Source organism: Dama dama, chromosome 5 (genome assembly GCF_033118175.1).
Source record: "Dama dama isolate Ldn47 chromosome 5, ASM3311817v1, whole genome shotgun sequence".
Classification (NCBI taxonomy): domain Eukaryota; kingdom Metazoa; phylum Chordata; class Mammalia; order Artiodactyla; family Cervidae; genus Dama; species Dama dama.
In genome coordinates, this window is record NC_083685.1 from 65,102,457 (window position 1) to 65,125,338 (window position 22,882).

The 22,882-nt window shown below is 49.5% G+C and overlaps 1 protein-coding gene across 3 annotated transcripts in view; it reads left to right on the top strand.

Moving 5' to 3' along the window:
- Positions 1–974: 974 nt before the first annotated feature.
- FHDC1 (FH2 domain containing 1) overlaps positions 975–22,882 on the top strand; it is a 40,968-nt gene continuing 19,060 nt past the window's right edge. The window contains exons 1-4 of one of the 3 annotated variants that reach the window (XM_061142524.1): positions 975–1,082; positions 6,816–7,428; positions 17,927–17,988; positions 18,652–18,754. In XM_061142524.1, coding sequence (XP_060998507.1) covers positions 6,952–7,428; positions 17,927–17,988; positions 18,652–18,754 — 642 coding nt within the window. In that variant the 5' untranslated portion in view covers positions 975–1,082; positions 6,816–6,951. Of the gene's footprint in view, positions 1,083–1,777; positions 1,915–2,311; positions 2,400–6,815; positions 7,429–17,926; positions 17,989–18,651; positions 18,755–22,882 lie in introns of those variants that run through there. The other 2 variants (XM_061142523.1, XM_061142525.1) reach the window with 2 other exon arrangements.

The following is a 22,882-nucleotide window of genomic DNA, read 5'->3' on the forward strand; positions in this document are numbered from 1 at the left end:
CAGGGCACAAAGGCGGAAGTCCTCAGGCACCAGAAGCTGGATAAGCCCTGGTCTGTTATCTGCGAGCACAGAGCCAAAGGTAGCAATGACTTCATCCTCGCAGAGGGCACCTCCCCACCCCTGCGGCTGATTTCCCATCAGCCGCTTCGCTCGGGATGAGTTTTCTTTGATTACTCCTTTCTCACTGCCTGGCGTCACAAATCACTTTGAAAAAAGATGCGATTAAACCGTTCCCGGGTTTCCTCCGGTGAGGGGCCTTTCCCAGACAGCGTCTGTTTATCCAATCAGTCCTGGGGTGAACTTTTTCTTTTATAAATAACTTAAAGGTTTCTCTTACCACTATCGTTGAGGAGATTAAAAAAAAAAAAAAAAAAAGTAACAAACTTACCTAATGGCAGGGGCCAGGGAGAAGCTGACCTTTGGGGAGCTACGGCCCGTCTTGGACTCGGCCACGCAGGCTGGGCCAGTTCGACCCAGTGAGGACTCCTGCTCCTGGGAGAAAGGAGTGTGTTGGGCAGAGGGTGGCCTGGCGCGCGTTTGTGTGTGCGCGCGGGGTTTGAGCGTGCATGCATGTGCTAATATGCGTGTGCGCGCGCGTGTGCGCGGGCAATGGAGGCTGTCGCAGAGGCTCCTTTGTGGAGCCACTTGCGGGTTCAGAACCAGCTTGGCGCCTCCCCCTGCTGGTTCCAGGAGGACACCTGGTTCTTCTGCACAGTCCGTACCTCTCTGCCCCCTGCCGTCCCCCGACTTTCCTCGGTGGCCGCTCTGCGCCAGCTTTCGGGTGCTGGCTACCACGCCCCCCGGGTCCCGCGCAGGTGAACGCGGCAGCACCGGCGTGGGCGCTCGCGGAGGGAGGGCGGAAGGGCCGAGCAGGAATGGGCGTGCTGCCCTTTGCAGCCGGCGCTGGGAGCAGCCTGGTCTGCAGCATTGTTACCTGAGGCAGCGGCCGCGCCCCGCCCCGCGCCGCCCTGCCCCCTCGCGGTCCCGAGCTGACGGCGGCTGCAGCAGCCGGGAGGAGGCGGCGGCGCTGGGAGGCCGCGGACGGCGGGGAAAGGAGCGCGCGCGGGGAGCACCGGCCGCGGGTGAGTGAGTCGTGCGGCCCCGGCGGAGCTATCGCTGCTCGGGAGTACCCGGGGACCGAGAGTCCTCGACTCCGGAGGAGCGGATCAGCCCGGACCCGGTGCTGGGGCGCCGAGTCGTGGCTGTCTTCGAGCTGCACCGGGAAGGCTGGGGAGGTTTGGGCTGCAGTCGCCGGGCCGCAGAGGACAGCGATCGACCCCTTGAGGGGAAGACGCTCCGGTCTGGACCCGCGTACATAGAGCCAGATAGGTCCCCGGCCGCCTCCGAGTTAAACCTCGGCTGGCTGATTGAGCTTTAGCTGCGAGGACTCGCATAAACTGCGCTCCCACTGGATCCCCCGCCCATCCAAGAGCGCGCAGCGAGGGGCGCCGCGCCGGGTCCCTGGCCAGCGGGAGCCACGACTCGGCCCTCCTGCCAGTGGGAGCGGGGCTGGCCAGACGGCGTCCGGGTGATGCGGACCGACGACAAGGCGGCACTCGCACTGGCACGTCCGCTCGGCCCGTGCGAAGTTCAGGTTGGAAGTTGAACCCTGCGCTCGTGGAAGTTGAGGGAGGAAGCGGTGGGCTGGCGGGTCACCTGCAGCCGCCGCGGTGCCCCAGCTCGGGGACCCGGGGCTCCCGGTTTAATCCCCTGACCAAACACCAGGCGTCTCCAGTCAGTTCTCCTCGCCGGCTCTGCCCGGCGCCGCACTGCGGCCGTGAGGCTCTCTCCCCCGCGCCCGGGACCCAGACCCCGGACCTGGGAAAGTGTCTTCGCGGAGATTCGAGGAGCGGGCGGAACCCGCAAACTGGGAGACCCCCTCCTTTAGCGTCAAGCCCAGTGACACTTTCCCTGGTGAGCGAGCCCCCCACTCCGCTTGGGGGAACCAGGCTGGGCGGCGGGGCGGGGCCCCGGGGATCGGCGGGGGCCCCGGAGGCGCGGGGCGGGGTCGCCGACCCCAGCAGGGCCAGGGAGGGGCGCGTCGGTGCGGCGGCTGCTCCGGGACCTTCTGCCGGTGGACTCCCGCCCGGCGCTCCCGGGAGGCGCAGGGTCCGGCCGGGCCCCGGCGTCGGCCCGACGGACCCGCTTGTCCCTGCGTCGAGGGCGGCCGGGCCTCCCCAGCGCGCGCCCCGGGCCCGCCGCGGAGCCTGCGCTGCGCGTGTGGGCTCCTATCTGGGCCGCGCACCGGCGCTCTCTCCCTCACCCCTCCCGCCGCCGCCCAGATAAGGACGCGCAGGCGCCCGCGGCCCAAGCGGCACTGGCCAAACGGGGCTCCCCGGGGACTCGGGCGGAGGCAGCGCCCGCGGAGCCTTTCGTGCGGCCGGGCCGGTGGCGCTTCGGTGAGTGGCTGGGGCGGGGCGCGAACCGGGGGCTGGGGGGTGGCAGGACGCGGTGGACCGCTCGCCAGTGCAGACCTGGGGAACTGCTGGGCCTCCAGAAAGAAATCGGGTCCCGGTGTCCCCCACGCCGACTCCTCGGGAGTCCATTTTCAAACAGCTGTTTGCACAGAAACTGCCCTGGGGTTTGACCGTCTGTGACCCCCGCCCCCTCCTGACCCACGGTTGTCTTCCTGGAGCGAGTCGCGAGCGCTTTTTTCTCTCTAGAGCATCCTTTGGCGCCCGGGTGCCCCCCCACCCCCACCGCCCCCCGTTGGTTTGGGGACATTGAGAGAAGCTGAAAATGTACATTCAAAACACAGGCGTTTTTCCCCTCTGCTCCCAGGGTGTTGCGTTGGTGTGTCTGTGGGTTGTTGTGAGACAGGCGGTTAACCCCGGGGACTGGAAGCACCTTGGGTTTCTCACTGCTGGTGAAAGTGCCAAGGTGAAGAGCTGCGTGGGTGTTGCCAGCTCCGGGTCCACTGTGTGGTTGACGTTTTGTGTTCAATAATAGAGAACGGTTTTGAAAGATAGGTGGTGGGGGAGGCGTTTTCCCAGGAAGTTGGTGGGAGCAAACACTCCGTGTTTTAGAATTAATGTCCCTTCCCATCCTCTCCTCTCCCCACAAATAAGACAGAGCTGGGGCTTCCTCTGCCTCTTCCCTCCACACCAGGCTTGCTCTGCCCTCGTTTGTCATCAGAAGGGTGTGGGCCAGCCTTTCCTGCTCCCACCTCCTCTGTGACACAAGTCGGGAATCAAAGGGAAAGGTTTTTCTGGTAGGTTTTCCCTGGCGTTTACTTTTGCTTATTGTTGACCGAGGGGTTGAGTGATCAGCTGAGCAACAGGGCCCTACTAACCCTCTTTCAGGAAAGCTCTGAGCCCTGAACGAGCTTTCAGGAACATGATTTCCTCCTAAATATACTGTGAAATGAAATATGCTTATTCTTTTCTTCCCTGCCACCCACTCCCTTCAAGAGCTTCAACACTGTTTCTGATACCAAGAGCAAAGGCAAGAGAGTTGGGGCTCCTTTGAAGACCCTTATAAACATTCTCATTCTAAGACTTTTTGCTTACTGATCAGCTCAAACATCCCTTTATTAAAAACCCAAAGTTGGGAGATGCTCAGCTGAGCTACAACCTCCCCAGGAGGGACCTCCACTCAGATTTACCCCCAGTGGGTCCTGATTAGCAGTCAGGGGACTTGAAGACAAGTTCTCATCTTCAGAGACTGATTGTGACACCTCTATGATTTACTCAGGGTTGGGCATTTGTCAACCTCATCAGCCGTCCCCCCTGCTGCTGAGGTCCCCAACCTGTAGGTAAGATGCTAAATACAAGCTTGTCTCTCTTTGCCCTGGGGGAGATTGATGAGACACTTGACGTTTTCCAGATAGAGCCGAAAGCTAATTCCATTGTCCGGAAGGCAGCTGCCCACTGTATGAAGCAGTCTGCTTTGGGGCTGCTGCGTCACCTACGTTCTAGTGGGCTTGGAGAGTACACCTTTACATCTTTACTGCGGACAAGCTTTATCTGGTTCTTTGTGTGTCCTCTGTTTTAATATCTCATGGGACTGTGGAAAGGGTTAGAATGTCTGTCTGCACTTTCTTTTTCCTGCCATCTCTTTGACATTGGAAATTGTGGCCCAAGGGGGAAGCCCTGTCAAAGCCCCATTGAGGCTCCTAGTAAAAGCATTAGCATCTTAGCTAATCATTACTGGAGAACTCATTCATTAGAAGCTGTTGGGGGCCTAGGATCCTTGTATGTTACCCTGGGAAAAAATTAGCCAGACAACCTACCAGGAACAATGTTGTAAATTTTCTTTTGTCCCTTTAACTTTCTAAAACAGCATACTTTCTCAAGACAGAACAGTGGTTAGAATCCTGCCCATGCAAAACTAACTCGTGTCACTTGTTACTTTGACAAGCATTAAGCTTGTACTTCCTCTGTAGAAAAGGCTATACTCAAAAAAACGCATATGCTTTGGGGCTTTGGTATTAGGAGACAGTGCTGTTGCACGACCTTTGAGGGCACAGTCTTTCTCACTCTGTATTAGTATCTTCACATTTGCTATGGGAGGTTTAATGGCACAGCTGTGCATATACTAACAGCACCAAATGAGTTACTGCTTTCTAGGACGGGGACTTTTCTAGCTCATCACCATTCTTAACAGGGATAATCTATAAACAAGTCAGCATATCTGGAATTGGAGGTGAATTGGAGGATTAGCAATTCTTCTATATATGAGATATTTCATGTACAGAAGTATTTTAAAATATGTAAGGATAAACTGCCAAGATTACCTGTACAGTCTTGAGAGAAGAAGAGTTCAAATATAACTATAAACTGTAATTGACAATGAGTCATTTGCTTTAGGGGTGCCAACTATGAAAACAGCCTAGTTATGCCCCTAATGATAATTATGAAAATTCCTTTTGAAAGCTGGTTGCATCTCTAGTGAGTTGTAAGTTGGCTTGGATAAATATTTTCAGTTTTACTTTCTAAAAAATTATCCCATGATGACACTTCACACAACAATGTGAATGTACTTAATGACACTGATGTGCACTTAAAAGTGTTTAAAATGCTAAAAAAAAAAACTTATCCAATTCTCCTCTTTTCTACCCATATATAATTTTTAGAACTTAAATATTTAAATGTTTAATAAACACATTTGTTCTTGTAATGGGTAGAAATGTAATATACAATCGCTGAGTACTGAACAAGGACAAAGGTCACAAACCTAGTAACTTAGAAGCAGAGATTGGAAATATCAAAGGTGTGTTTCCAGTAACCAAGGGCAACTTCGCATTTTACTTATAAACCCAACACGTATTTTAAAGCAAATTTAGCACTTGTAAAAATAAACAGAAATTGTATGTACATCTGATACCAGTTGTTAGTAATAGCTAACTATGTACCAGGCATCTTGGTAAGGGTGTACATGTATGAGCTCATTTATCTCATACAGACCAATGGAACGGTGTATGCTTACAGTGTGGAGTACAGAGGAGGATGCTGAAATGTAAGTTAAACAATCTACGTCACCCCAGGTTGCACCCCCAAAGAAGTAGCAGACCTGGGGTCTGAGGAAGAGACTCTGTTTCTGGAGTCATCCCTCTTACTCCCAAGGCAAGCCTGCCTTTTGTATATGATTCTGTGTAAAACATTTAATAACACTTACTCCTGTGGAATTCTGCTGTGTTTGATGAAGATGTGTAAGTGAATGCTGTAGAAGGATGATTGCTCTCAGAGGTCCAGGTTAAAAAGCCCCTCCAGGTGACCCCTTTATCACCTGGGCAGAGCAGCCCCCTTTTTGCATGCGCACATAGGTGGGGTATGCGCTGCACAGGACCCTGTGTTCTGCATCTGCACTCACCTGTCCTCATAGCTGAAGAAATGTAACTGTTTTGACCCCTGTTTTCACACCAGGTTCCGCAACAGCTCAACACCAAAAACAAACATTTAAAGGTCAATAAAAACACAAGCTACTGAGATAAGTCTGTGACTTGAGTGGATGCGGGGTAGACATGTGACAGGTGTAAGGAGACTTCCCTGGTAGCTCAGGCGGTAAAGCTTTCCACCTACAGTGACAGGCGTGGTTCAGGCACATCCCCTTTCTTGCCGGTGTCTGCTCTGCTAATAGTGTCAGATGGAGCAGAAGAGGCAGAGAAATGGTCTAATGGTGTACAGAGTGTCTTAACAGGAGCCCAAAACAACTGCTTCGGAATCGATGGTGGATTTACAAATGAGAAAGCCCAAGTCTAGTGAGGGGGAAGTGGCCCTTCTAAAATTGTTAAGCAAGAAAGCTTGGTTTAGAGCTGGAACCTTTCATCTTCATGCCTGGCATTCTTTCCTCTGCGGGGAAGCAGCGTCTTGAAGCATAGGTAGAAGATGGTGGCCCTGATTCTGGGAGAAGGTTTGGCCATTATTTTATCATATGTGCAAGGTGGAGGATGCCCTCTGACCCGCTGACCCGGGGACACGTCCCTGCTGGAGAAAGGTAGAGTCACTAAGGCTGCAGCCATCTGGGTAATCTGCCCAGGGATGGGAGATCCACGGCCCCAAGGAAACGAGCCCGTTAGTGAACAAGTAGCTTATTCAGAAAGTGAGCTGAACCTATCACAGGTTCTCGGTAAATATGTTTTATTGGTCAATGGAAGGTCCAGGTTGGGTTTACCATTGCTGCTTTGGCAGCATTTCCAGGTAGTAAAATTTGGTTCACATTTAGAAAACTGTTAGTCCCTTCCGTGCTCCTCTGGACCTGCGGCCCCTCATTGATTTTAACACCCAGCTACTCTGGGAGGACAGGCAGCGGCCTCGGAAGGGAGTGGCCATGTGGTAGTGTTCTGAACTGAATTGAAAGTTGTTTTATCTTTGCAGGTTTGGAAGAGGACACACGACCCCGTTGCCTTTTCTCTGGCGGCCTGCTAGCAGATGGAGAAGCATGGCACAAGTTTGATGGCTGTGTCTGCTTCCCCGAGGTCAAGAAATTCCGTCCTTAGAAGGCGACGGTGCTATGCATGTTATGAATTGTGTCTCCTTGGTCAGCGATAAAGGCAATGGGAACACCGCCATGGCGGCCGGCTTCGTGACAGGGCAGGCACCGCCCGCGCCCCCGCCGCCCCCGCCCCCGCCGCTCGGTCCGTACTCGGGGGAGGGCTTTCCTCCCTCCCCGCCCCCGCCCCCTCCACTTCCGGGGGCGCCTCCGGTGCCCCCGCCTCCTCCGGGACTACCCCCAAACTCTCACCTGAACGGCTACAGCCAGCTTGGTAAGAAAAAGCGGATGAGAAGCTTTTATTGGAAAACCATTCCAGAAGAGCAAGTTCGGGGCAAAACCAACATCTGGACCTTGGCAGCCAGCCAGCAGCATCACTACCAGATCGACACCAAGACGGTCGAAGAGCTGTTTGGGCAGCAGGAAGATGCCACCAAGGCTTCCCCTTCCAGGAGGGGAGGGTCTTTAAATTCGTCCTCCAGGGAGGCCAGAGAAGAGGTAAGAGTGACCCACGGAGGGGCGGTTCTCCTCATGCTGCGCGCTTTTGTGTTTGGGTGTGTGCCTCCGTTCCAAAACCTGCTGGAATCACTGAGAAATGACATAACCCAAGTGAACATGCTCTGAAAATGGGGGGGGGGGGGGGGGGGGGGGCTATATGATGAGCCTGAGCTAAGTAGCAAGAAAGTGTAAGAGGCCTGCGAGCCGTATCCTCCCAGACGTCCCAGAGGACCATGACCTCATGCGGAGAACATGCTGTCTGGGGCCTCGCTGCTTGCCTCCCAGCCCAGCCCAGCCCTGCCTCCAGCACATCTGCGTGTCCCACGCCCACCCCCCGCACCCCGGGGGGAAGAGCTCCGCTGAAGTCCGGTCTTATTAGTCTCCGATGAAACAAGACTGAGCTTCTGAACTCAGTTATTTGACATTAACTGGAGCTCTCTGAGACAAAATGCCTTTTATTAAATAACATCATTAAGTAATGTACATCCTTAGACGTTTATCTTTGTTTTTCCCTCCAGTTTTCTTTCCACAAGTGTTTTGAGGTGGTCTGTATTCCTCTGACCTCCTAATTAAATCTTGGCTATTGTGGAACAGAGATTTCTGACAGCCAAAGCATAATGCTATTTTTAGATAGACTTTCTAGGAAGCATGTTTCCAGTGAACACAAACTTACTTTGAGAAAAATATAAAGCTAGGAAGTTCTGAGAAGTTAAGTGAAAGCATGACCTCAGAGAAACAGGTCACCGTATCTTATAGAAACTGAGGCAAAATGACATTTGTAAGTACTCTTTGTTTAGAAACATGGAGATAAATTAAAACAACTCTACTTGCTAGAAGAAGTAATTAGGAAACCAAGAGGTAAAAGAACATTGACACCCCCCCCCCAAAATAAGGGCAATAGAAATGCATTATCTTTTAACCTGTTGGAAAGGAGCAAGGAAAATAGGTTAGAGATAGAGCTGACTAGATAAGAGATTGGGCAGGGCTCTGAAATGAAGTAGTAGCTCTCCACATTGCTGAATTCTTGAGCTGGCAGTATTGACCTCTTTTCTCTGTTTGGGGACTCTTGAAACTGGCTGTATGGTCCCCTGTTCAAACAGCCAAGAGTCTATCTCTTATAAAATGTGGAGAACCCTAGGAGTGAGCCGTGAGACATGTGAGAGGAGGTCTTCAGGACATGCTCAGCGTCCTCCGTGCTGAACCTGGCTTTCCCTGCTCTTTGCTTTACGCAAAGACCTTTTGTTTCTGAGTGCATCGTTCCAGCATCAGAAGGAGCAGGAGAGCATTTCTTCAGTACCCTGGCCTGTGACCTCACTTCCAGCAGAGGCTCCTGCTGGACAATAGGTCATCCTCACAGTTGTTCCCCGGCTCTGCTTTCTGGCCTTCCAGCACTTTGAAGGAGAGAGTGGATGGGGGCCCGGAGTCAGAGCGCGTGTTTCAGGAAAGCCCATCGAAGACAGAAGGGGGTCTGGCGGATCAGGCCCCCAGGGAGGCCGCCGGCCAGATATTCAAGAGGCTGTAGGGAACTTGCTGCTGTATGTTTGTGACTTCAAGAGGGATGAAGACCCACTGATGGAAGGAACAGGAGGGGCTTGTAACATCTTTTCCCAACTAAGGCAGAAGCAGAAATGCCTACTTCTTAGGCCAGATCTAAAATTCAGGCAAAAGAGTCTTTCTCGTCACCTCCCTTTACTCTAGGTACATCTTTACTTTTCTTTTTTTTTTCCTTTAACTTAATAAAAAAACACAAAAAACCTGAAAGTGAATAATTATAAATTGTGGTGATATGTACATAGCATAACATTCACCCTCTTAACAATTTTTAAAGCTGTTTACTTATTTGGCTGGGCCAGGTCTTAGTTGCAGCATGTGGGATCTACTTTCCTGACCAAAGATTGAACCTGGGCCCCCTGCATTGGAAGCACACAGTCTTAGCCATTGGACCATGAGGGAAGGCTCTCTGAACAGTTTTTAAGTGTATAGTTGAGTAGCATGGAAGCATTCACATTGTTGAATGGCCACCATCAGCATCCATCCACAGAAGTCCTTGCATCTTGCAAAATTAAACCTGTTCCCACTGTCCTCTCTCCCAGCCCCTGGCAGCCACCCTTCCCCTTTCCGTCTCTATGAATCTAACTACCCTAGGTACCTCACACAGTATTTGTCTTTTTGTGACCGGACTGTTTCACTTAACGCAATGTTTTCAAGGTTCATCCATGTTGTAACATGTGCCAGAATTTTCAGGCTAATATTCCATTGCACGTATATATCACAGGGTTTCCCAGGTGGCTCAGTGGTAAAAGATTCTGCCTGCGAAGGCAGGAGTTGTAGGAGACTCAGTTTTGATCTCTGGGTCAGGAAGACCCCCTGGAGGAGGAAATGGCAACCCACTCCAGTATTCTTGCCTGGAGAATCCCATGGACAGAGGAGCCCGGTGGACTACAGTCCAGAGCGTCACAAAGAGTCGGACACGACTGAAGTGACTGAGCATGCAGGCATATATTTATCACATTTTGTTTATCTCGTCATCTTTGATGGACACTTGGGTCGCTTCCACCTTTTGGCTTTTGTGAATAATGCTGCTGTGAATGGTGGGTGTGCAGAAATCTTCTAACACATGTAGGTCCTAATCTGAGAGACAGCCGACTAGAAAGAAAAATTAAATCACCGTAACTGTATTATAAGGTGATCTAACTCTTCAGCTCTTCAGTACTCAGGATAAGTAGTGAAGGTAGATGGATTTAAGGGAAGACTTCACTTAGGTAATATTGTCACATCACAGAGGGTCCAGAATTCATTTCCATTTTTCATGCTATCTCCAACATGACTCAAAGTAAGAAGTATTACATATACTTTTTTTTTTTTTTGGCAAAAGAATACAGTACATGCTATTTTATTCCCTCATTAGATTTTCTTCTAGAGAAGTTACAGCCCAGCAGAATGGTAGTCTAACACAGACCAGTGATACATCTTCTGATTCCCTCAGTAGTCAGTGGAGTCCAGGGTGGAAACTCTGCAAGCTGAAGCATGCATGTGGAGCATGTACAGCCAAGGAGGCCCATCCTGAGCCTGGATGTGTGGCTTTCCAATCTGCTGCCACACAGCTCATAATTCTGGAGACTCAGACATACCACGAATCTGAGTATGTCCCCTTGAAATGTGATAACCTCCTACAGAAATGACCTGCCATTATGCGGTTGGCTCTGGCTTTAAAGAGCTTATAAAGCATTACAAATAAGTTCCATTATACTCTGAAGGAAGAAGTTACTGGGAGACAGGGAAGAACTGGATTTGAGAATCGCTAAATTTAGGAAGAGCAACATCTAAAATAGTAAATTAGAACATTTAGTAAGGGGGAAAAGGTTATGAGATACTGTCTGTGTATCTTTGTTAGCTAAAAATTAACTTGAAGAGGCTACAGATGCTACAATAATAAACTATAATAAAGTAACTAGAAATAACACACAGTATTATTGGGGATAGTAATAAAGAGATTCAACTCAGACTCCGTATTCTTTCCCGAGTTTAGTGGTCTCAGGTTTGAGAAGCCCCTGTCCATCTGTTAGCGCTACTCTTCAGCCCCCCAGAGCTGGCTAATTAGGGCTGTATTAGTCTCCCTATAGAATCTGAAATGCTCTGAAGGCGAAGACAGTCCTAGCCATCTGGTATCCTCCAAAGAAAGTAAACTGAACTGCCAGAACTGAGCCAAAGGAGCAAAGGGGCTGTTGTGTAAGACATCAATATGATGGGTCAGAATAGGTGTTCACAGAGAAAACTGTAAGATGAGTAGGGTCTGAGGACATGATGTGGAACCTGCTGACTAGTTGATAATACTATATTCTATAATTGAAATTTTCTAAGAGAGTAGCTCTTCACTGTACACACACACACATGGGCAAAAGAGAAATATGGTAGGTGATGGATGTTATTTAACTAGATGAGGGGACTGTATATCAGCATACAATGTGTGTGTGTATATATATATATATATATATATAAAATCACCATGTATACCTTAAATTTCTAACAATTTTATTTCTCAATTACATGTCCATAAAACTGAAACATGAAAAAAAATGTAAACGTTGAAACACTTGAGGTCATTCACTGTGGTGTCTGTAGTGATATTACAATTACTGTTCATTAATCATACCACATAAGAAAGAATTAAAATTGCTTATTAGAAAAAGGAAGGATGGGAAAGAGAGAGGGAGGAAGGAGGGAAGACTGGCTTTTCTGAATTTGGGGAAAGTAATGTTATTCTCCCACGTAGTAATTCAGGTATCAGTCATTCTTTGTCAACTTCTGTCCTAGTCCCAGAAGGTTCTGAAGTCTGAGACAAGTAGGAGGTGGCCACTAGGGGTGGGGAGGGAAGTCAGTGTGTGATGGGGACGGAGCCTCAGCCTGCAAGATGAAGAGTTCTGGAGATGTTTACACAACAGTGTGAGTGTACCTATTACCGCTGATGTGCACACTTAAAAATGGTTAACTCTTATGGTGGAATGGTAACTGCTATGTGTGTTTTGGGGCTTCCTGGGTAGCTCAACTGGTAAAGAATCCTCCTGCCATGCAGGATGCCTGGGTTCGATCCCTGGGTGGGGAAGATCCCCTGGAGGAGGGCATGGCAACCCGCTCCAGTCTTCTTGCCTGGAGAATCCCACGGACAGAGGAGCCTGGCGGGCTGCAGTCCACGGAGTCACAGAGAGTCAGACACGCCTGAGCGACTAAACACAGCACAGCACATGTGTGTTTCACCACAATTAAAAAGAAAAGTTTCTTCTTCCTGTAATGAATATGAGAGGCAGAGTTTGGAGCAGGTGGATGAGAGTGTAAGAATGGTAGAAGAAAGGAGAAGCGCTCAGTTGGAGGTTTTACCAGGAAGGCGGCGGGAGGAGGCGTTCCACCAGCTTCCCTGAGCGCGGAGACAGCGCTGCCGTTTCAGGGCTGCAGAGGGGCCGGAGCCCTGACCTGGCGGCCTGCAGGAGACTGTTGCTAGAGCTGCTGGCTGCTCGGTGAGCTGGCTCCTGCCCTCGCATCTCGGCTCCCCTGTGCACCGGGGGTAGTGAACTCGCAGGCAGGCCCTTCGCGGGGACGGTCATGAGCTCTGTGCACGCCCAGGGCACCGGCCTTGCAGGCTGTGGTGTCCCGAGGAGTCGCTAGGATTGACTGGCCTGGTGGGGAGGGAGGGGCCGGGTCGGTCACCCCGTTCTTGGGCCGCTGGAGTGCGCTCCTGGGGGTGACTCAGAACAGCAGCACCTCCCGCCCTACACTGCCGGCCAGCCTTTGGGGAAGTGAGATAAGCTAATTTACACGCGTCGCGTCGTGATAACCCTCTTCAAAGGACCGTGTAATGACACCGCTTTGGCAGGCTCACGGGTGGCGCCCTCTGAGGAGGCTGCCCGCGCCGGGCAGAGCGGAGGCGGTCCCCACAGGGCTCTCGGCCGCCTCACTGTCCTGCGCTTTGCAGGAGGCCGGGCGCTGTTTGCCCTTTACGGTGCTCGGTGCTGGCCGGCCCCGGTTTCCCCCGAGCAGCCCCTCTAATGATGGACCAGGCCCTGAAGCTCCACTTCAGGCTGTGGGGACCGCTGCTGCCCCAGGCGTGGCCCCCGCCCCGCGCCCCCTGGCTCAGAGCTCCGCTCCCGGCAGGCATCTCAGCTGGTGGGAACCTGGGTGCTGTCCTCTGTCCCACGCGTACCGCCCTAGGGTCACCGGTGCTTTGGCCAGGCCCTGTGGACGGCTCTCTACAGGCCATTCCTGGAAAAGGACCTCAGTGTGAATACTAGGCTGGTGGGGACCTTCACTATTTCTCTGGATTCCTGTATCCTCAGCAGAAGGAACGTCACAAGAACTAGGTGAATAGGAAGCAGAGAGAGCCTGTGGCTTTGGGAAGGTATAAAATGACATCCCTAAGCCTCAGTTTCCTTATCTGTGAAATAGGAACAATGACAGGGATTTCTCCACCGCTTTTCCAGCAGCAAGTAGCAATAGGTCTAGACTGAGGATGCAGAGTCCCCGAGGGTCGACGGCTGCAGAGGCTGAGGGTGGGGCTGGGGGAGGGTGCTGCCGTCAAGGTAAGAGATATAGCAGGAGGTAGTAGTTTAATGAAAAAATATAGAAGTTGTTTTGTCCTCATTCTGGGTAGATATGAATGCAGAAAAAGCTCTTCAGATACATAAACAGCCAGATCAGTGTGCATGCTCTGACTTTTTAGTTGTGAATTCTAATAAGCACATCGTTTTCTGCCTGAAATCCAGATTCCTCTTTTTGGTGTAAGCTCTCCTCTTAGAGGATGTGAAGGGTGACAGGTTTTATTCTCGCCCTTTCTCTCCCGTCTCCTCTCCCCTCCCTTCACACTGAACTTGAACTGTAATCCCTGCGTAGGATTCCAATAAGGAGCCTGTCCTTTTAGCTTGGGAGTTTATTTTATGGCTGGCAGGTGATTGTGTTAAGATGAAATAAACCCCTCAGATAGTAAATAATGTGATTGTTTAAGATTAGTCTTCAAAAGCAGGCAACCATACTCTTGTAAAAATTTAACCTTTTAGCCAGGAAGTCCCATTAACTTCATTAACTTTGGTTAACAGTCTTGCTGCCTCTTATAAACTTAGAAGTAGGCCCAGAGATCAGGAATTTAATCTGAAACCTGATTCTTTTCTGTTCACAATGAATCAGATATATTTGGAAAGAAAGAGCATTATAGCAACATTCCTATTTAGGTAGTCTCCCTCTTCCAAAAAATAAATGGGGAAAATGGGAGAATTTTAAAGTTCTGTCTCCTCCAGATATTCTGGCTGAATCAGTTCAGTTCAGTTCAGTCGCTCAGTCATGTCCGACTCTTTGCAACCCCATGAATCGCAGCACGCCAGGCCTCCCTGTCCATCATCAACTCCCGGAGTTTACCCAAACTCATGTCCATTGAGTTGGTGATGCCATCCAACCATCTCATCCTCTGTCGTCCCCTTCTCCTCCTGCCCCCAATCCCTCCCAGCATCAAGGTCTTTTCCAGTGAGTCAGCTCTTCTCATGAGGTGGCCAAAGTATTGGAGCTTCAGCTTCAGCATCAGTCCTTCCAATGAACACCCAGGACTGATCTCCTTTAGGATGGACTGGTTGGATCTCCTTGCAGTCCAGGGGGCTCTCAAGAGTCTTCTCCAGCACCACAGTTCAAAAGCATCAATTCTTTGGTGCTCAGCTTTCTTCACAGTCCAACTCTCGCATCCATACATGACCACTGGAAAAACCATAGCCTTGACTAGAATATTTACTTCCAAAGAAATGGCTTCTATGTTTAACAGTACCCACCCCCTAAAAAGGAGCTTCCCTGATGGCTCAGACAGTAAAGAATCTGCCTGCAATGCAGATGACACGGGTTCGATCCCTGGGTTGGGAAGATTGCCTGGAGGAGGGCATGGCAACCCACTCCAATATCCTTGCTTAGAGAATCCCATGAACAGAGGAGCCTGGTGGGCTATAGTCCATGGGATCGCAGAGAGTTGGACACGTCTAAGTGACTGACATTGCTACTACTACCTTCTATAGAAAGAAAGTGAAAAAAAGTCGATCAGTCGTGTCTGACTCTTTGTGACCCCATGGACTGTAGCCTACCAGGATCCTCAGTCCATGGGATTTTCCAGGCAAGAATACTGGAGTGGGTTGCCATTTCCTTCTCCAGGAGATCTTCCCAACCCAGGGATCGAACTCAGGTCTCCCACATTGTAGGCAGACGCTTTACCATCTGAGCTACCAGGGAAGCCCTTCTATAAAAGGTTCTAATTTTCAGTCTGATAAAGCCTCCCCAATTATTACAGTAGTTCTCCCTTATCTGCAGGGAATACTTCCCAAGACCCCCAGTGGATGCCTGAAACCATGAATAGTGCCAAACTCTGTATATGGTCCCATGATGTTTTTGACTAAGATTTTTCAACCTCACGATGGTATGAAAGCAACAGACATTCATAGAAGCCGTACTTGGACTTTTGAGTTTTGGCCCTTCCCCACGGGCCATCTGTGGTACAGTCCTGTCTTCTGATGCTGGGCAGCGGTGGTGTGGCTTCTCCCATCAGCCATGCCATCTCGAGAGGAAGAAGCCAGCACACCGACAGATGGTGTTTTCCACTTTCAGTACAGCATTCCGTCAGTTCCAGGAGGTGTTCAACACCTGATTATAAAATAGTCTTTGAGTTAGATGATTTTGCTCAACTGTAGGCTCATGTGAAGGTTCTGAACACATTTAAAGTAGGTTGCGCTAAGGTGTGATGTCAGTAGTTCAGGTGTATTAAGTGCATGTTCAGTATTTTCAACTGATGATGGTTTTATCGGGACATAAGCTGAGGATCTGTACTGTGTTTTTTTCCTGTACTTAACTGTGATAAATTTTAAGTTATCAGTTAGGCACAGTAAGAGCTTAACAACAATAAGGAATAGTAAAATAGAACGGTTATGATGTTGCTGAACAAAATTTATCTAAAAAAGACAGAAAATTTTATTTGAGCCAAATTGAGGACTATAACCCGGGAACGGCCTCTCAGAAAGCTCTGAGAACTGCTCCTCTCATTACACATAAGAGCACAGTTGTATCAGTTTTTGAGACCGAGGGCTGTACATTCTACACAATCCAGATCTACCCATACAAAGCAAACAGTGAGTGATGAGTCATGGTGGCCCCTTAGAAGATTAAGAAGGAAGGTTATCTCCTAAGGAGTTATCTCGTTGATGCCAAGAGAATATTGCCTTTTATGGGTGAGCAGGTATTTTTGCAGATGGGGAGTTTTGGTCGATGTGTAAGACAGATACACAATATATACTAAAGGAGAAGGAGGAGGTCAAAGAACAGAGAAAAAAAATTATGTTTACATTTTCCTTGATTTGCCTTAGAATATGAATTTTTATTTCATGAACAATAATGTACTGTAATAAAAGTTATGTGAATGTGGTCTCTCTCAAAATATCAGGCACAAATTTAATACCTTTTCCAGCATAACAAAGCACTTATGCACTGTGGCTGTAACTTCTACAATTTAAGGTGCAACAGCAAAGCTAGGAGGAATTTCTTTTTCCTTCTTCATCATTTCCTGGATGGAAGATTCTTTCTGACCATAGATCTTAGCAACCTTAGCATGTGAGTTTTTTCTTTCCTTATTAAGTTGAGAACGTTCACCTTTTCACTTAAAGGAAGCTCTTTACAGCCTCTCTTTGGCATATCTGAGTTGCCAGTGTAACCACTCTTGTGCTTTGGGGCCATTACCAAGTAAAATAAGCAAGGATTGTGAGCGCAAGCACTGTGGTACCATGCCAATAACCCTGAAACCCATAGCTACTGAGTGACTAATGGGCAGGACACGCTGGAGAGAGGGTTGACTCACGTCCCATGTGGATGGAGCAGGATGGTGCGAGGATGCCAGAAATGTTCACATGCCAAAAAAAAAAGCATCTTAGACTTGGCAAAATACAGCCTAGGAGTTTTCCCTTATAAATTCCCTTTTAAATTCTGAAAAAAGTATAAGACACTTTCTTACCTCCTCCTTTAAAAGGGCTACTGGATCTATATAGTCTCTTTGAATGAAAATAAAATTTTTGTTTAGAAAAATATTAAGAATTTTATTACGTTTTTGAAAATAACAGTGTTGGTCCTCTAACATCCGTAAATCAGGGTTGGAGCTCATGCCGCAATATCTTCAGAGTTCAAATCTCATATGATTCTTGTTATGCTAAGACATCTATTTCCAAATTGGGGCTTTTAAATGTGGGCTGTATTGTTCTAAGAGGAAATTGCAAAATTTAGCAAATTAGTTTATTTACAATTGTGCAATATTAAAATAGATCTATATGGAAATTCCCTGGCAGTCCAATGGTTAGCTCAATGCTTTCACTGCTTTGGGCCCAGATTCGATGCCTGGTCAAGAAACCATGGTCCCCAAGCCCTGCAGCTTGGCTAAAATATATATATATGTATATATGATTGTTACCATTAAGGAAATATCGCAGAAAGCTTGGGGAGATAATATTTTGAAGCTATATTAGGTATCAATCTGCATATTTACATACTGGAATTATTCTCTTACTTTAATACATTAAGATTATTCTCTTATATTAATACATTATGTTGTATTTTGATAGGTCTTGCTTCTCTTCTCCAACTCTTTTTAGAGAGATAATTCCATCTGTTTAGGCCGCGCTGGGTCTTTTCGCTGCTGTGCGGGCTCTCCCTGGCCGCAGCGCGGGGCTGCTCTCTGCTGGGTGCTGGCGTCTCGCTGCGGGGCCCCTCTCGCTGCGGGGCCCCTCTCGCTGCGGGACCCCTCTCGCTGCGGGGCCCCTCTCGCTGCGGGGCCCCTCTCGCTGCGGGGCTCCTCTCGCTGCGGGGCGCAGGCGCTCGGGCTGCAGTAGCTGCGGCGCGTGGGCTCGGCAGTTGTGGCTCCTGGGCTCTGGAGCACAGGCTCAGCAGCCTCCAACTCTTCTCGTTCACACTTTAACAATCTTATGTGTCTTATCTTTTTTTCCAGATTACTCTCTTGGATGCGAAGCGGAGCATGAACATTGGGATATTTCTTAAGCAGTTTAAGAAGTAAGATGTTCGCACACATTTGAAACTTTGGTCACACCTCTGCTGTCAGCATCAGACTCTGGGTGTGAGCTGAAACGCTCCCTAATGAGGGAAGGTGTCTCATCCCTTCACACTGTTTTAGGCGCGTGGCTTGAGGAGTCACCAAGTGTGTGTAACTTTCTGCTGTTTTCCTCCATAAAAGCATAATCTAGTCGCTTGGAGTTCAGGGAGAATTGCCTTGAGGCATCTATTCAAGCCTGACATGTCAGGGAATTTATAAATGCACCTGAGGGGTTGCCCCGTTAGTGGAGGATGGACACGTGAGTCAAAGAGTGGTTAAATTCAGTGGTTAAATTCAGACGTGGAAAAGAGAGGGCTCTGGCTCCAGGAGGTTGACCGAACTGCTTTTCTTCTCCCAAAGAAGATGCCCGATAGCTGTTGGCACTTTCAGCCTCTCTGGGATGCCTGAGGGTGGTTTTCTGTGGAAGGGACCTCTGGTATGTCAGGATCCCCAGCTCCCCGTGGTAGGGGGGCTGTTACGATCACTGACACAAAACCACCTGCACGACAGGGAGGGAGGCGGGATGGAGAGGAGGGTGGAGGTGATTTGTTTTCATTTCCACGGGATTGTGTTTCTCAGGCCCTCCAGCAGCTGAAATGGAATCTGATTCTTGTCTTTTCAAGGTCTCCTCCGTCCATCGTGGAAGATATCCATCAAGGAAAGAGTGAACACTATGGATCAGAGACATTGCGAGAATTTCTTAAGCTTTTGCCAGAGTCAGAGGAGGTAAGGAATTTGGGGCATGAGTTTTTGATGTTAAGAGCGATAATAAAAGCTTCATATTTTTTAGGAATGTCAGAACTCACATGGAATGATGCTCTTTTACCCAGAGCCCGAGTTTTCTCTGGTAACAGTAAAAAGTTACCCAGTAGAAAGAGTACGAGTTATGGAGTTAAAGAACCTAGGTTTAAATTGACATTCCTTCCCTTAATTGGGAAAGCGGGCAAGTTTCTTAAGTCCTGTGAACTTTAGTTTCCTCACCTATAAAATGAGGATAATGAGGCTTACCTCATTGAATTGTCGAGATGATTAAGCCCTCGTTACGCATCTAACGTGGTACTTGGCACAGGGGAGCTCAATAAATGTTAGTTCCCTTTTCTGTCAACTAAGGTGATCTTTGCCTAGGGTGTACCTGGGGTTGTTTGATAATGCATGTTTTTTTTAAAAAAAGGGACCCTTGAAAAAAATTTAGTGAAAGGCTAAATAAATACGTGTTATTTGAATAATACAAAGTCTTATAAAGTAAAAAGTGTAAGTTACCCTTTTCCATATGCTGCTGGTTCCTCCCTCCCTAGTCTCTCTCCTTTTCCCAGACATAATTTATGGAACTTGATTTTAGTGCCATTAATAACCAAAAAAAATGTATTTATGCTTTTTTCTTTTCCGTCAGTGATAACCTCACAATGCCAAACTGAGGGTCTTAGTGGGTAACTGGATGTTTAGGTATTCTGAGCTGCTCTCTTCACCTCAGGTTTCTGTTCACAAATTAATTGTAATTTTCCAAAGCCAGGATTAGTTAACAGCATTTGTTACTGTTAGTAAAGGGTCTTACAGAATTGAGGGTAAAGTATGTTAGCTCACAGTTCACCCTGGATCCTACCTGCTGAACGCTCCTTAATCATTTTTGTGAAGAATGGCATTCCAGAATCTTTCTTTGTAATGGAACTAAATTGCTTTACAGTATTGTGTTTCAGATGTGCTCAAGACCTTTTATTAGGATGGATAGTTTTAATGAATTGAGTTTTTAAGAAGATTCGGTTGCTCTGGAAATCTTATTCCTGCTTGGGCATTTCTCATGCCTGCTCCTGAGCACTGCTCCTGTAATTAATAACAGAGCTCTGAATTTCCAACTCAGTGGGAGTTAAGCGTGAGGGGAGGCTGCCAGCTTTATGCCACTGAAGAGGGAGGAGGTTAAATATGATTTCCTTAATATCTTCCTTCCTAATTTAAAAATCAGAGGCAATTGAAAATTAAATTTGAAAAATCTTCAAATGCAAAGGCTGTGGAAGACTTAGGGGTCTTCCAAAGAAGCAACTTAGCTGTCCAACCTCTCATGTTTTAAAGAACCCAGTGTTTTGAGTTGTGTGTGGGAATAATTCAGAGGGAAGAAGCGGTTAAGGACGAGGTGACCAAAACCCACCCCAGCACTGCCATGAGGATCCCCAGGCACTCTCACCCGCAGACGATCAGCTGACCCCAGAGACAAGACAGGGTCCCGCTGAAGCTTTAGGGTCCTGCTGAGGCCTTGGGGTCCCGCTGAGGCCTTGGGATCCTGCTGAGGCCTTGGGGTCCTGCAGGGCCTTGGGGTCCCACTGAGGCCTTGGGGTCCCGCTGAGGCCTTGGGGTCCTGCAGGGCCTTGGGGGTCCCGCTGAGGCCTTGGGGTCCTGCAGGGCCTTGGGGTCCCGCTGAGGCCTTGGGGGTCCCGCTGAGGCCTTGGGGTCCCGCAGGGCCTTTCCAGCCCCGAGACCCGCCGTCCCTCCCCCTGCAGGGTCCCCTAGGTCTGTGTATCTGACAAGTTCGGTCACACTCCGCTCGTTTACATTCCCGCCTCCTGGCCTTTGCCGGGCACACCCTTCTCCGGAGCCGAGCTTCCTGCAGGAACGCCCCAACAGTCCCCCAGGCCGCCCGGCAGCGCTCCCCCAGCCCCTCCCTGGGGGCTGTGTGCCTCCCCGGGGAGGAGCCACCTCCCGTCCGCTGCCCCTGCAGGGACCGGCTCGCTTTGCCAAGTGCTGGGTGGCTCTGGCCACCTCCCGGACCCCGACATGACGGGGGCGACCCTAGAGCCCCAGGTGGAGGGCTGAGGCTGGAGAAGAGGCCAAGGAGGAGGCAGGGCCAAGTGAAAGAGGCTGAGGACTGTGGCAGAAACACGCTAATAAATGCATCAGCGGGCGCATGACTGCGCCTTGCTCAGCCCGTGGGGTACATCCCGTGCCCATTTACAGCACGGGGGTGGCCATGCGCTGACTGCCTGCCCTGTGTTCCCGGCACTAGCTGGGGCTACAGGGAGCGAGTGCTCGGCTCAGCTCTGGGCACACAGAAAGTCGGTAAATCATCCCCGTGGTGGCTGGCTGTATTTTTTTCATTTGATCCTTACGGTGACATTGTAAGCTTCCTCGGGTGACAGACGAGACCCTGTCTGATGCCACAGGACAGACGGGCCCTGGAGGGCGGGGGGCTTGGCCTGACTCATCTAACCCTGGGCAGCTCCCAGGCCACCCTTGCCACCTCCCTCTGAGGACGGAAGGACAAGGGTTCCCCACCCCCTGGCTGCTCCAGACCAGCGCCCCAGGCCTGCGTCACCTCTGCTCTCACAGGGAACCGAGGCACCAGTGTGAGTGTTAGCAGCAGCTGACCTGGTGAACGGGACCAGCCGCCAGCTCACCCCCATTCATTTGTTTCCTGGTGTCCTCTGCCCTCCACCACAAAGCTTTTTATCTGGCACATTCTGTTCATCTTGCCTCAAACTCGTGTTTAAAACTTGTAGAGGGAGATGGTGGTGGTTTAATTGCTAGGTCGTGTCCAATTCCTGGCGACCCCACCAGGCTCCTCTGTCCGTGGAGTTCTCCAGGCAAGACTGGAATGTGTTACCATTCCCTTCTCCAGGGGATCTTCCTGACCCAGGGATCGAACCTGGGTCTCCTGCATTGCAGGTGGGTTCTTTACCAAGTGAGTTCCCAGGGAAGAGGGAGATGGTAGACCCAGAAATGAAAGCATGTTCCCTGCCTGGGCCCTGAGAGGGGGCTTGACAAGGAGCCGCGGGCCGTGGCGGAGCCGTGCCCTCTGCGGGTGCTGGTACCCCTCCGCCGGCTCAGCGTCAGGGACTTGGGGCTGGAGGTGGCGCTGCTGTCTGTAGCAGCAAGCTGACTTGCCTCTCCTGATGTTTTTATCACCGCATTCTTACCTTGTTTGTTCACTCTGCTCCTGGGAGAGGAGAAAGCCCTGGGGTCTTCTGTTGGGTGGGTCTGCCATTTGGTGGGAAACCCTGCTGTTTCACGGCCATGTGAGTGGACTTAGCCGGGATGAAGGAGGCCTGCTCTGTGGAATGCATGAGTCTTAAGGAGCAGGCTGTTTGCTGTTAGGGCAGAAACCGGGCAGAGCCAGGTCATAATGAGAGTCTCTTGGCTCAGCCAAGAAAACGATGCCTAACAACGTTTGATAAATGCTTTTTGATGGTGATGAGAATACACAATAATTACAGGGTTTGTCCACCTCTCTTTTTTACCTCCCTCACTGTGAAGGCACAGTAATCCCTCTTAATGAACATAAATCTCATTTTGAAATGGAATTAAGAACTGTATACATGGCATTTAAATCAAATACTATCTTTAGTATCACTATTCTCTTGAACTCCATAAACATTTTTCACTCATTATATAAGAGAAGGCAGTTAATCATTGTTCATTTACAGTTCAGCACATGTTTAATAGAAATATCTACTGAGTGTACTTAGCATGACCTGGTCTTGTGCTTCAGACAGGAAGCCGTGCTGTGATTCTCAGAAGTTTTGCCCATGCTACATATGTGGTTTTATAAGACACAGACAACTCCACTCTGCCCCTGCCCATATATGGTGAATCGTGAGGCTCTAGTTCAGGAGGGATCAGAATTCATCCTGTGGCTTTTCAGTTCAGAAAGTAGGCACTAGTTTGGGTTTAACTAATGCAGAAGTTCCATCTCTCCTTAAACTTAGTAAGGCTGAAAACAAAAAATTCACTTTGAGGCCCTAAAGGTAGGGGAAATAATGCAGTTCTATAAATGGCTGTTTTCTGCCCATTAGGAAGAAAATGTAGTCTTAAGGCCCAGACTTAATACTGGGGACTCTGAGGTGTGCATCTGCACTGTTACATTTTACA